Here is a 14,646-nt window from a genome sequence, read left to right on the forward strand (position 1 = left end):
GTGCCCCCATCATACATTCTTCACAAGAACTTACATTGGAAAGTTGTTATCAGAGGGGTTGGTCCACAAGGCTTTCATATCTAAAATAAAGAGCCATTTTGTGATGAAAAATAGCCAAGGAACAGTTGCGTCCTTGTGCAAATGGACAGGTTCATAAAGGCCTTGCCTATATAATTCAAGCTCAGGACAAGACCATATCCTAACCCAATAAACCAGTGGTCTCAAAGCAGCAGGCTCACCAATCCGCTTGGGAGCTAGATCAAAGCACAAGGGGAAAAATGGTTTAGATTGAGGAAGAAAACTTAATGACTTCATGAAATTATTTTCTCTATCTCTAAAGGTGTCCAAAGAACCTATGCCCCAAACATCAGCCCCATAACGTTCAGCCGACTGCACAGCAGCCTTATAGACCTCCATACTGGAGATACTGCAATCTGAGTGGAATCCCTGTACATCCTTCCAATGGCTGCTGATTTGTGTAGTAAAACAGCCCTAGACTTATCAATGTGGGGGGACCACGATAAGGAGCTGCTGATTCTTACACACATATAATCAAAGTGCTTAACTTCCTCAAGTACTGTGGTTCTCAGTGTCAAGTTTCTCAGAAGGGATCAGTGCGGCCGTGGGGCCATGAATTGCATTTTCTTAACATTGATATCAAGACACCTGTGATTACAAAATTCATGAAATTTGTTTAAAAGATTCTGGATACCAACAGTGGTTCTATAAATGAGCAGCGTATCATCGGCAAATAACAGGCCAAGGGTGTAGATACCACCAAGTTTAGGAGCATCATTAATACAATCATGGAGGTAATTAAACACATCGTTAATATCCAGGGAAAAAAGTGTTTGTGCAAGAACGCATCCCTGTCGCACCCCCCTAGTTATGTTAATCCTCTTGGTTAATGCCCCATCCTAGCCCCACCACACTTGAGCAAAATTATTCTTATGTAGTCGCACTAAGAACCCTACCAAGATGGGAGGACCCCCCATTGACCAGAGAGTCCAAGAGACAAGCTCTGGGACCAAATCGAAAGCTACTCACAGATCAATTAAGACGACAGAAAGATGGATCCTAATATGCTTCCAAAGTATCAACATGAATCTGAATATTTGATCCACTGTTCCCACCTTGGTTCAAAACCCAGCTTAAAATAGGGAAAGAACAGTAAAGTTGGTGGACCACACCAGGAGTACAAATCACCGGAAGGAGATCTAATATGGGTGCTTTTCGGCGTTAAAGGGACACGATGGCTTCCTTTCTGCCATCTAGGGAAAAAAGGGCAGAACTAAGCTCCACAGAATCTACATTTACCTGAGAGCACAGATTTTATTTTATTTTGTACTTGTATAGCGCACTTATCACCCCTACAGGGGTCTCAAGGCACTGTACGCATACTGCTGTGGAACCCTTCCTGGCTTTCCCTGTGAAGTGCCCACTCCTGGGCACCCCCAAAGTGAAGCCAGGCATCCTAGCACTGTTGGGCCATTGTGGAGATTAAGCAAGCTATTGCCCAGAGTTGCAGAGTGGGACCCATGATTAGAGTAGGCACGAGGCAAGAACTATCGAGTTCGTGGACATTTAGCCCAAGACCCTGCCATGTCGGGAATCGAACCCTGGTCCCAGGCCTGACCTCTGCTTCAGGGTCTGCCACTCTAACCATTGAGCCACACTTCTAGACAGCCTAGATGGCAACTTGACTTGAGAGGGAGTAGAATATTTGTTACCGAAATGTTGAAACCAAATCTGTTGATGTGAATGTGATGGACAGTTGGAGTGCGTGCTCCTAAACTGCCATGGGCAATAATATACCACAAAGAAAAAACCTTTTTGTAATGGCTCCTTGCCTCATGAATCTGCAAAGGGTATAAATATCTAATAGCACTTAACAATCGTAATTTAGCTTGTCTGCAGCCTTTAGTAAATCCAGGGAGAACACATTATTATGACCCTCTGCTATCTATTTTTAAATGTGCTCTTAATATTGTGCTGGGTTGGAGACACAAAATAACACATAGACAAATTCACAGAGAAAATTACTTTGAGGTTGTATGAAGTTAGAGACAAATATTTGGGGTATTATTTAAACTCCTGGAATAATTATAATAGTTGTCACAGTGTCAAAACTCTGGATTCCCTTATGATAGAACTGATATGCAAGTTGGAAAGTAATATTTGATTATATCTGGTATTGTAATTTGAGTAATGTACTCTATGAGAACCAATTAAACTGAAGAGGCATTACATCAAGGGTTAGAGTATGTTAGTACCAGTTATATTTCACACTTTGATACTCAAACACATCATTTTAAATATGCTCTCTGTTTATTTTGGAATCATCTAGATAATGGCATTGCTGCCTCTCCATATGAGTTGAAGTACCTGTTTTTCCTAAGGAAGCTATAATGAATTCGACAAGTGTCACGTAATAACGTGAATAAAAATACGATTCAACAATTGCTTCTTCTCATCAAGGTCTAGCATGTTTTAGAGATGTATATATACGTGAAATGTCAGTGGAACAGTGAATCATGAAATGATGGTATTAGAATTTTTAAATCTGACACATTGTCCTATTCTCAGACTGAACGATGCAAGACATCTCTAAGCTTTGAAATAAATGTTATTTTGTCCTGAAGCTGATTTCAGAAAATACCACAGACACTTGAAGAAGCACCATATTGTCAAACACTTGGGGCCAGATGTATCAAGGCTTTTGCGACTCGCAAAGGCTGAAAATCGCAGATTTTCGGCCTTTGCGACTCGCAAACGGCCGTTTTGCGATATTTCACATGTATGAAATAATCGCAATTTATTCAATCGCAATTATTTGCGATTCCTTCTTTTGCATAGCATTTAAGGAATCGCAAATTTTGCGATTCCTTAAATGATATGTATGACACATTTTTGGTGTGCGAATTTGTGTAAAAAAATCGCATTTTACCATCAACTTGTAGTTGGTGGTAAATTGCGATTTTTTACAAAAAAGCCCTAATTGGCATTTGTAAGGGTGGCATGTGACACTCATACATGCCCATAGGGCATGTATGTGTGCCACATGCACACACATGTAGATTTGAGGGGTGCAGCAGGGTGTCTTTGAGACACCCCTGCACCCTTGAAATAATTCTCAAATTGCGATTAGCAAATTGCGAATTCGCAATTTGAGAATTACTGCACAATCATTCCTATGGGCCTCCTGGCCCATAGAAATGAATGGGAAAATTATTCCTTAATTGCGATTAGCAATTTGCTAATCGCAATTAAGGAATTTTAAGGAATCGCTAAAAAATAGCAAAATTCTACATACATACCATTTTGCACTTCTCAAATAGCGATTCCTTAACAATCGCTATTAGAGAAGTGCAAAATGGTTTCTTGATACATCTGCCCCTTGGACTTTGTGTTCAACCTGATGTTTCGCTTTCATCATTCCTTTTTAGTTCTGGCTTGCAATTGCAGATGTCTGCACTATCTATTGAGTGCAAAATATAGAGAGTGGGTTTGGGTCAGCCTTCAGCAACTGGCCTATTTAGATCAGCCTACCTTATGTCGTTGCGTTTAGACCTTGTCATTCGCATCTTGGATTCACCCAGAGGGGAAAATATGGTAGAATGCAAAATAAACAGTGTTGACCTGAAAATATCATGTGTGTAGTTTTTCTGCTCCATCCACATTTTGCTTGCTCCTTCCCACAAGCAGAAACTACAGGCAATACAGTCTGCCTTTGTCTTGCAGATAATGGGTATGAAAATATTCTGTGATTCGTCTCTCGACTTTACTCGGTTTCCCACTCTTCCACCACTTTACTCTCTCCACCTGAAGGCCAAATGGAAAATATATAATGCTTCATTATAATTTTAAAATATTATTTTTATAGAATCTTTTATGTAGATGTGCATTTCTTCAAGTATAAAACAAAGACCTCCTCACTGTCTGTGGAGATAGCAGACAAGAGCCTGTAACACTGCAAGCTTGTGTCACTAGTGAAAGTGAATACCAATAAAATAAATCACGTATTTATATTTGTAGTAGAGGATATGCGTGCACACTTTTCACCTAGAGTATTAGTGTCAACCAAGGCCAAATCCAGTGGGCCTGGTTTCGATGTGTTGAATCATGCAAGCAACAGTTAGACGTGCCTTTGTTTCCATCGGTTGCCAGACCTATTGTCTTTGCCAGTGCATGTCTCTTTTTGTGGAGTTAAGCAGCCCTTAGTTAAACCAGCAGTTTACAAAAATACACTTTGTGACCTGAAATTAAAGACACGGTTGGATTATCTGAATAATTCTAAGAGAGTAGGATATTTAGCTATATGGCTTTAGAAATGAAAAATCCTTGCATATGTCAAATCATAAAATGCTCCATTGAGACCAAGGGGTTTAATTGAAGAACGTTAGATATGGGACGTTCGCCCTACTCATGTATGCTCTCAAAATATTGCAAATATGTTGGCCACAAATTACTAAATAACCCCCTTACTTTTGTCAAACATCTGTCTGTTTTGTTGTGAATTGTTGCCATATTCTCTAAAATGCTGACAATATCTCATAGGTGCTTGAAGTGCGTGGATGCTCCATGCCAGAAGAGCTGCCCAACTAACCTGGACATCAAGGCTTTCATCACAAGTATTGCCAACAAGGTAAATACCGGTCTTCTTTTTCAAACACCACAATTGACAAATTTGTTGCATTTGAATCCGGACTGATTTTTTTATTTATTGTTTTTATTTCTTTTCTACCAATTGGTGTCATGTAATAGGATTCTTTGATATTCACTCATGAAAGTATTTCTCATAAAAAAAGGATTGCTTCCTATGTGTATTTCGTGTAACTGTTTTCATCAGCCATTATACATTCTCGGCAGTCTACTGACTCCTTGGCAGTCTCCTACCCAGCAGGACTTTGGGAAGTCTCTCCTTTGTCTCTCCTGACCTTATCTCCCTCCTCCTCCCTCATACTCTCCTCCTACCCCAATCCACTCTACCTATCTTCTTTCCAGTTCCTGACCTTTGCCCTCAACCACTTGGTTCTGAGTTCCCATCCTGTTTCACATCTGGACATTCTTCTGTTAATTCTCCCTCGTCTGTTGAGACCTAGCTATCTGACCGATGCCCGATGGAGCTACCCTTGAGAGCTAAAGGGGAGACTGGCTGTGGATTCCCTACTCGGCCGTCACCTACCCAGTCGGTCATTAGGCAGACTTTCATTTCGTTTCTCATACCATCTATCTCCTCCTCCTTCTCACTCCCCCTCTCCCCCTATCCGCTCTATTTGTCTCCCCTTCTCGGTCTTCTTTAATGTGTCGCATATATTTATATATACCCCCTTACCCTTCTTAGCTCCATTTATTTTGTCTTCTACTCTTGAAATGTTTTTCTAGTAACTGATGTGATGTGTAACTGATGTAATTTTGTAATTTCTGTGGAACCTTATGTTAAGTGCTCTGATACCTCCGGGTCTAGCCAGCGCTATAAAAAAATCTCAAAATAAAATAAATAAAATACATTGTACCCACAGCAAAATAGTGTTCTTATTAATCTGTTGATTTTGTCTGGCACAGCTAACACATTTTGTTTTGTTTAGTCAGGTCTGTGGCATCAAACATTAGCCCCTGAGGTCAGAATCAATGCCATGTTTGCAGATATTCACAATGCATTAAATTGTGCAGAGTTAATTTAAATTTGAATCATTTATATGGTCTGCAGATATTACTCTTACTAAACAGAGATCTAACCCTTGTGAACCTATGTTGGAGGCCATGCTTTCAATGGCCAATGACCTTAAGAAGGGCTCACTAGTTTACTCAGTCAGTACTGTCCTCCTGTACAACATCTCCAAGCAAATCACTGCCCTGTCCCCCAGCAATTTTCGAGGAATAGATTCTTACTGGAGACTTAGTATACATCCCTTTAAAAATTCTATTTCATTGCTGTTATGAGGCACCCATTTCATCTGGTATTTTATGAAATAGTTGATTAAATTAAACATCGTCAAAGCAAAAATTTGTAAAACATAGAATTAAAATGTTAAAATTAGTGGGAGGTTATGATACAGGTCAACGACAGTAGTAAATGCAAGAGCAACGTTTAGTCAAAGGGATAGGCGTAGATTTAGGCTTTAATAATGGTATTGATGCAATATGGGGAGTACCCACTACTCATAAGCTATTCCATCTGAAGGCACAGTCCCTAAGGTCTTACGAGATCCATCATATAAATTTCGCAACTCGTGGTATGAAGGAGAATTCTTATATATCCTGGAAGGCCTTGTAGAAAATGGACCATAAAGAAAATATATTCTTCTAATGTGAGAAGATGACCTGTTTTTGATGGGGAGTTTGTTGAAGTGAATGCTATCTCAATTTGTACGGATTAGATGGATTAAATGGCCAACAAAATTCAATTTTACCACGAGCCTGTGTACAAAAGACAGTGACTGTAGCCATTATTTTCTAAATATTGAGACTAAAATTGAATCTATGGAGGTGGTATGTGTTTTTTAATGTCACCAAGAAAGGTTTAGACCTTCGTAGCTTTTTTAGCCATTTACTTTATCCATTACACAGGACAATTACATAGCTTAAAGGCTTGTTTGCAACAGGACGTTTCAAATACATATCCAGTTTACTGGCCTCTAATAAGATGCATTTAGTGGGCATCTCACATGCAATCTAATTTAGGGAAATTCGAGAACTAGGCACTGGAAGCCCAATGTGTCCAGAAGAATATATTTGCTTAACCTACTCCCTTTGTTGCAACATTTGAGAAAAGATCACTGATAGATATGACAATCTAAAGAAGAATTCCAAGGAACTATTTTTGGAGGCAATCGTAATTCTTGAGAAGTTGACATGCATATGTCTGCAGGGATTACGTCTGAAACACAGGAGACCTCTAAAAGAATTACAGTGCAAGATTGTGGTGAACATAACAATTATTATTTTGATTGCTCAAAACAGGGCAGGTGCAAGACACAGAACAAAAAATTGGCATTAAGCCTATTCTGTGAAAGCAATGTTGTCTTCAGTATGGAAGGTAGCATTAATCAAGGCGAAGAATGAATGTCAATAACAGATTTTCTGAAATATCTTACATATTTTTATTGAGTGGATGATACATCAAAGTTCTGAGTGCTCATCCCGCTTTTTATGAACAAATCAGAATGATGACAATGGCAAAGGTTCATGGTTTCATTTCATAATGCCTATGTGAATTTAGAAATATTTTGGAAGCAGCCATGAAATAGTTGTTAACAAAATTCATCATGAAGTGCTACATTAATTCTTCTTCTTCATCTTGATAGTTACAAAAACTTTAAATATGTACAATATATGAACGCTTGAAGCACAGTATTGAATCAAAATAAAGGAATTTTCAATGCTCAATTTTATTTAAATAAAGGACAACATCACACTTAACATATTTTTTTATTTATTAAAGGAAGATTAAACCAGATGCGAAGTGTTTTGCAGGTAGGTTCACAATAAGAGATGCTACTTCCTACTTTCATCAAAGTGTGTAATTCACTCTCTTCCAGAGAGCCTTGCACACGTAGGCCATTATGTATCAATGCCTCTAGCATAGACACAAAATGCGCAAAACCCTTTCATACATCAGGCCCTTAGGAACAGCAAATACCATGGGCACAGAGAAGGCAGGTTTCCCAAAAAAAAAGTATATCTCTTTGCCTTGCAATTATTAGTAACTTGAAGATTTCATTTGGAGACAAGAATATGCAGGTCAAAACAAAAAGTAGAGCGAAACTTACTCTAGGGCATTGCTAAAAGACACCATAATTCTGAGAGAAAATATACTCCACCCCATTCTTTGCTAATTCAAGCCACTGGCAAAAGTCCATATCAGAATTCATATGGACATTTGACCTCTCTTCAAACCCCAACCAATTCATATACGATTATATGATCCAGTTATCTTTATGGAGAGATATTGATTTACTAATGTTTTCAGAATAGTTGACGTTTAAATTATCAGCAGTAGTGCTTCTGTTATTCTGTTCAGTCCAGATCTTTGTGCAGCGATGAAGCACTACTTTCAGAACCTCAAACTTTCACAATTGAGTGTGCAGTTGCACATTAGTTAACTGGGACTGTGATTAAAAGTTAAAACTTTTCCCCCAGATCTACAACAAACCATTGCTCTTGACACTGGCTTTAAGTTAAATCTGAAACTTCTCCGTTTTCAAAAGTACTTCCTGTGAGCATCTATTTAAATTCTTCTGTTTAACTACTTTCTCCATTGTTGCAGATGTGTATCTATGTTTACATCTTTTTGTTTATACAGATGTAGTTTGTAGTGTATCACTATCTCCTCTTTTGCACCGCACCCACCCTAGCACCTTCAGGCCATTACACATATGTACATAATTAAACAAATGAATAATACAATTTGAATTTGCTGATAAAAAGGTGTGGTCTGATCATAAATTCAACCAAATCAATATAATAAATGTAGAGTGTGTAATGGAAAGCCATCGGAAGAGGATGGATCTTGGCACCTAATATTTCAGGGAGCCTGCATGAGTAGGAGAATTTACAATTTGGTCCAAAACCACAATTACTTGAGGACTCTTTTGAACATGATTGGGCTATGGCTCTGTTCCCTATATAATATCAGAAGAGGTGCACTTAAGAAAAACAAGAGAAGTCCCTTCTCAAAAGAATTCAGACCCCACAAACTCTTGCAATTATAGGTTTAGCTTTGTATTCTCATGAAGATGATAATGTTGCTTTCCAATCGATTCTTTTCCAGGCAACACCTTTACGCCTCAGCTCTTAGCTAGCTGACTTGAGATTTTGTATCATCCCTAAACACACCCCAAAATAAGGGAACAATTGCAGAAAAATACGCTCAAAGGGGTTGTTCTGCTGAAAGGAATTGTGGAGGTATAGAGCCAGATTTTATATTTTGTTTCATTATTTACTATGTCCCATTTGGTGCTAAAATCAAAGACCTTATGGGGAGGTGGTGAAGTCCCCATTGAGGTCTTTGAAATAATGACCACATTGTTGACAAACAGAACAAACGTTACCTGCTCTTCGCCAATCAACTCCACGTCAGCCAAATAAGGAGATTTTGATGGGAACTCATTTCTTACAACAGTACAGACTGATGCATACACACAGCTTTGCCTGAGTTCACTCAGAAGAGCAAATTATTTGCTGACTTCTCTATGAGAGTCTAACTATCCCTCGCAAAATAATCTGTGTAAAGCAGCCTCATTGGTTTCAACAATCTAGATCAAGGTCCCATTTCTTGCACTACAATTGTGGCTGGTAATTTTAGGAGGGAGGCAGATGGGTCGTACAGGCACAGACAGACACTTACTGGACTCTCTGGAGTTCCTAGCAGATATCCCACTCCTGGCCATGACCATAGAAAAAAGGCAGCTTCTGGAAAGTGACCTCACTGAGGACGAAATAACTCAGTGATTAGAGCCCTTAACTCTGATAAGGCATTGAGTCTGTATGGTATCTCAATGGAACTATACAAGCTAACAGCTCCTGCTACTGCACCACATATGCTTGCAATATTTGAGGAAATCAGGATGCTTGGCAAGCTCCCTATGAATAAAATACTGGCAACTTTATTAGTAATACATAAGGAGGGGAAGCCACAGGCCCAATGTGTCTGGTACCAACCTATCTCATTGCTTAGCTCGGAAGCAAACATTTTAGCTAAACTATTAGCCCTACAACTTCTTCCAATCCTTCCTACTTTAGTACATCCAAACCAATCTGGCTTCATGCCAGGGCATCGGACACACTCACAGGATTCGAGAGGATGCAATGATTCTATTCCTTGTTGCGCACATGGCTTTTGACACCATTAAGTGGCCTTATATGTTTGTGGTGATTAAGTGAATGGGCTTCGCACCAGACTTCCTGTCTTGGCCCAGCCTTTTATACACAGGTAGGGGTCAACGGAAGGACGTCACTGGTGTTTCCCTTACAACGGGGAATGAGGAAGGGCTTCCCCTTATCACCCTTAATATTTGTGTTAATGCTGGAACCAATGGCAAACTTGAGTCGAAGGGATCAACTAATATGAGTGCTTTGCTGGACAGAAGACTTGGTAGACAAAATATCACTATATGCAGATGATATCCTTTTATAAGTCGCCTCGTTCCTCTATCACCAGTATATTAAACATCTTTGCTACTTTCAGTAGGCACACAGGGTACACAATTAACTGGTCTAAGTTGGTGGTGTTTGTCCTCTGTAGTCAGAGGCCTTATCTTCCCAAAGAATGTGAGTCACAAATATCTGCTGATGGATTCCGATATCTCAGCATCTATGTAACAGCTGACCCAGCTTGCCTTCAGTCCTGCCATTTGCAAGGCCCCCTGACCCAACTTGAAAATGATGTCCAACAAATACGATCTCTCCCCCTCTCCCTCCTGGGAAGAGCGGCACTGTTCTAAATGATGGATCTACCGCGTTTGCTCTACATACTAGAAAATACCAAATTTTTGATTCCAAATATATACTTCAACTCAATAGACAGTGCCATTCGAACCATGTTATGGGATTGGGGCTCCCCACGAATCACACGTAGTAAACTGACCCGCAACTGGTATGAGGGAGGTATTGAATTGTCCCACATTCAAACGTATTATAGAGCGGCTCAACCGGCAACTATAAACCAATGGGTTCACCAACCACTATCTGAACCAGCATATGGATGGATCGATTAGTCCTCCAGCCGAGAGGATACCTCCAAGCATTAGATACTGACCGATGGTGCCTTTCGCTGGAGGGGTCCACGGCTATAACAGTCCGCATTTAGCACTCAACCCTTTCCAAGCTAGGATGGAAGAACAAAATTACCAAGGCAACGCCCTTACGGGAATCCCAACAACTGGGTGCAATGGGAAATAGAAAAGGATTTGACAAATGGGCTTTGATTGGAATCTCATGAGTGGGCGACCTCCATATTGGGATTGACATTATATAATTTGCATTATATAAACTCATGAACTGGCCCTCCACTGCAACTTTCCGTTATCTACAGATTCGCCATGCCATATAAGCAGTGGTGCACCAGGGATGACGATGCCTGAATCATCTCCATTATAATGCAGACTTAACTTGGATGGCGATTTCACTCACATATCAGAAACTCATTAACAACTCCCCTGACACTCTTACAACTCTGAGGGACCGCTGGGGAAATGACATCACAGACCTACAAAAAGATGACTGGTTAGAAGCACTGACATCCTCAAGAGAAGTAGCCATTAAAGCCCACATAAGGCTAGTTTAGCTTAAAATCCTCCACTGAGCCTACATCTCCTGTGTCACATTGGTTAAAATGGGTAGAAAGGGGGATTCATTTTAATATAGAAGTTGTGGTGAGGAAGGGTCATTTTATATTACTCTTTGGTCTTGTCCAAAATTCACATCTACTGGTATGCAGTAGTGTCCTGTAAGTCGGGGATATGTGGGGCAGCACTAACATTCTCTGCCTAATGATGTCTCCTTAATGTTTGGGAGGATACACATCTGTGACAAGCAGATCAAACATGGATTACCCTAGGTCCAATGTCAGCAAAACGCTTTATAGCTCATCATTGGGGGGCAGAGGCCCCACCAACCCTTCGTGACTGGAAGAGAGACATGGATTGGTGATTGGTGGCAGAAAAAACTGTCTATGTGAATAGAGGGTGCCCAAGGAAATGGGGAAAAATATGGGAAAATGGAATGCATATAGAGGGAATCCATGCACTGCTCCCATGGGAGGGATATTACACCTCCTGACTAATCCAGAAAATGAGTAAAAGATGTCCCAGATCTGATCGAGGGGAGAAAGTTAGCCTCAATTCCATGGAAGGTTAAACAACATTATACTATGATAATATATTGTCAAGCTTTTCATAATTGTGATGTGATGCTTGTTTCACTGATTTGTCTTAAAAAACCTATTTTAAAAAGTAATACAGTGAGACACACCACACAAAAAGGATCCAACACTAAGTTAGAAAACTAGAGTTAATAAAACAAGAACAACACCACAAAAATCCAATCAGTAGAATGGGAGATATGCAATTTTAAATATTTCAGTGAAAAGAGCGCCCAAAAGCACAAAGCGTCAACTGTGGATATCTGGTTGCACTGGACCGGGACAAAGTCACAAGTTCAGTCTGCCAGTGATTGAGTGCAGGCTGGAGACATGCTTAGAGTACCAGGCACAGTTAGTGCTGCAGACTCACTAGTAGCATGTGATTTACATGCCCTGGGCACAGGTAGTGCATTTACTCGGGACTTACAAGTAAATTAATTATGCCAAATGGGTATAAGCCAGTAATACCATGTGTTAAAGAGAGAGCATGAGCACTTCAGCACTGCTTAGAAGTTGCAGACACCTAAAGCCATCAAAAACAAAGTCAGCAAACAGGAGGGTTGAAGGTAAAAATGCATGGGATATGCCATGGCAAGCATTCTAGGTCTAACAGTGCCCTTATAAAATAAACTATGCACTAAAATGTGTGATCATGGTCATCAACAGTTTGCTCCAGAGTTTCCCATTTCAGCTATTCAAGTTATGGTTATTGAATGAGCATTTAGCAACCCTTTCTTATGCAGAGATTGTGACTATTCTCTATCTTAATTATGCCTAATCTTTTCACACATGATTAGTATTTTTCTTGACTATGGAATTCTTTTTTTCTGAGAATATACACAAAAGGAGAGCTAGTTGTCACGACCTGATTACCTTTATTTGGCAGCCACATCAGAAACCAATAACTATGGCCTGCATACATACATACATACATAACATACATTGAGGATGACCTGTTGGTGGGCCTTTCTTTGTACTTTGACAGCTTCCATCCTATTGAGAACTCTTAGCATAGACCTCCCTATTTTTTGAATATGTAACAAATGTTAGTGTTACTCAAGTCCTTAATGTAAAAATGTAATAGAAACTGTAGTCGTGCCAAAAATGAGTGCATCATTGCAATGCTCAAAAAACAATATGTATAAGTGGAGTTAAGTATATTATATCTGTTTCCCTGTATATAATTACCTTGAAGATATAACGAGAGTTGATATTCTGGCTATGATGCTTTTGCAGCATGGTTTACAAAAGTGGATACTATCAATCAATCAATCAATCAATCAGGGAATTTGTATAGCGCGCTACTCACCCGTTAGGGTCTCAAGGCGCTGGGGGGTGGTTGCTACAGCTCGAACAGCCAGGTCTTGAGTTGCTTCCTGAAGGCGAGATGGTCCTGTGTCAGCCGGAGGTGGGTGGGGAGGGAGTTCCATGTCTTGGCTGCCAGGTAGGAGAAGGATCTTTCTCCGGCGGTCGCTTTGTGGACACGTGGGACTGTGGCAAGGGCGAGGCTGGCGGAGTGGAGCTGGCAGGTTGGTGTGTAGAAAGCGAGGCGGTTGTTGAGGTACCTGGGTCCCGCATCGTGGAGAGCCTTGTGTGCGTGGGTGAGGAGTCGGAATGTGATTCTCCTGCTGACAGGGAGCCAGTGCAGATTCTTCAGATGGGCGGAGATGTGGCTGTGGCAGGGGATGTCCAGGATGAGTCTTGCCGAGGCATTCTGTATGCGCTATAGTCTATTCTGGAGCTTGACTGTGGTTCCGGCATAGAGGGTGTTTCCGTAGTCTAGGCGACTGGTGACAAGGGCCTGGGTGACCGTCTTCCTGGTTGCGGTGGAGATCCATCGGAAGATTTAACGGAGCATGCGCAGGGTGTTGAAGCAGGATGATGAGACAGCGTTGACTTGCTTGGTCATCATGAGGGAGGAGTCCAGAATGAAGCCCAGGTTGCATGCGTGGTCTGTGGGTTTGGGGGCGGTGCCCAGGCAGGTGGCCACCAGGAGTCGTTCCAGGCCGAGGGGGACGGTCCCAGGATGAGGACTTCCTTCTTGTCTGAATTCAGTTTCAGGCGGCTGAGCTTCATCCATTCCGCAAAGTCCTTCATTCCTTCCTGGAGGCTAGCTCTGGCGGTGTCCAGGTCATTGGTGAGGGAGAGGATTAGTTGTGTGTCATCGGCAAAGGAGATGATGTTGAGGTTGTGTTTGCGTGCGATGGCCGCAAGGGGGCTCATGTAGACGTTGAAGAGGGTGGGGCTGAGCGAGGAGCCTTGTGGGATGCCGCAGATGACTTTGGTAGCCGCGGACCGGAACGAGGGGAGGCGGACTCTCTGGGTTCCACCAGCGAGGAACGAGATGATCCATTCCAAGGCCGTGCCTTGGATTCCGGTGTCACTGAGGCGTCGTATCAGGGTGCGTTGGCATACCGTGTCGAAGGCTGCTGAGAGATCCAGGAGGATGAGTGAGGTGGTTTCCCCGTTGTCGAGCATAGACCTGATGTCGTCGGTGGCTGCGATGAGGGCGGCCTCGGTGCTGTGGTTTGCTCTGAATCCGGACTGTGATGGGTCGAGGGATCCGTTGGTCTCGAGGAAGGCGGAGAGTTGTTGGTTGACAGTCTTCTCGATGACTTTGGCGGGAAACAAGAGGAGCGAGATGGGTCAAAAGTTCTTGAGGTCCTGCTTTGAGGTACTATGGTTGCTCAACTAGTTAGACTACAGTCCACAAAGGGACAATAACTAACCAATGTGCTCTCACAGAGGTGATTTACAACAACACAGAGTCAAGTGAGTACATT

General features: G+C 41.4%; 1 protein-coding gene across 1 annotated transcript in view; it reads left to right on the forward strand.

Annotated features, from left to right (window-relative positions):
• The window catches only part of DPYD (dihydropyrimidine dehydrogenase), a 3,292,815-nt gene that overhangs the window by 1,038,548 nt on the left and 2,239,621 nt on the right, over positions 1 to 14,646 (forward strand). The window contains exon 4 of the mRNA XM_086954704.1: positions 4,558 to 4,645. Within this exon, the coding sequence (XP_086810830.1) occupies positions 4,558 to 4,645 (88 nt within the window). The remainder of the gene's footprint in view (positions 1 to 4,557; positions 4,646 to 14,646) is intronic.

The sequence above is a fragment of the Lissotriton vulgaris genome, chromosome 1_1 (assembly GCF_964263255.1).
Source record: "Lissotriton vulgaris chromosome 1_1, aLisVul1.2, whole genome shotgun sequence".
Lineage (NCBI taxonomy): Eukaryota > Metazoa > Chordata > Amphibia > Caudata > Salamandridae > Lissotriton > Lissotriton vulgaris.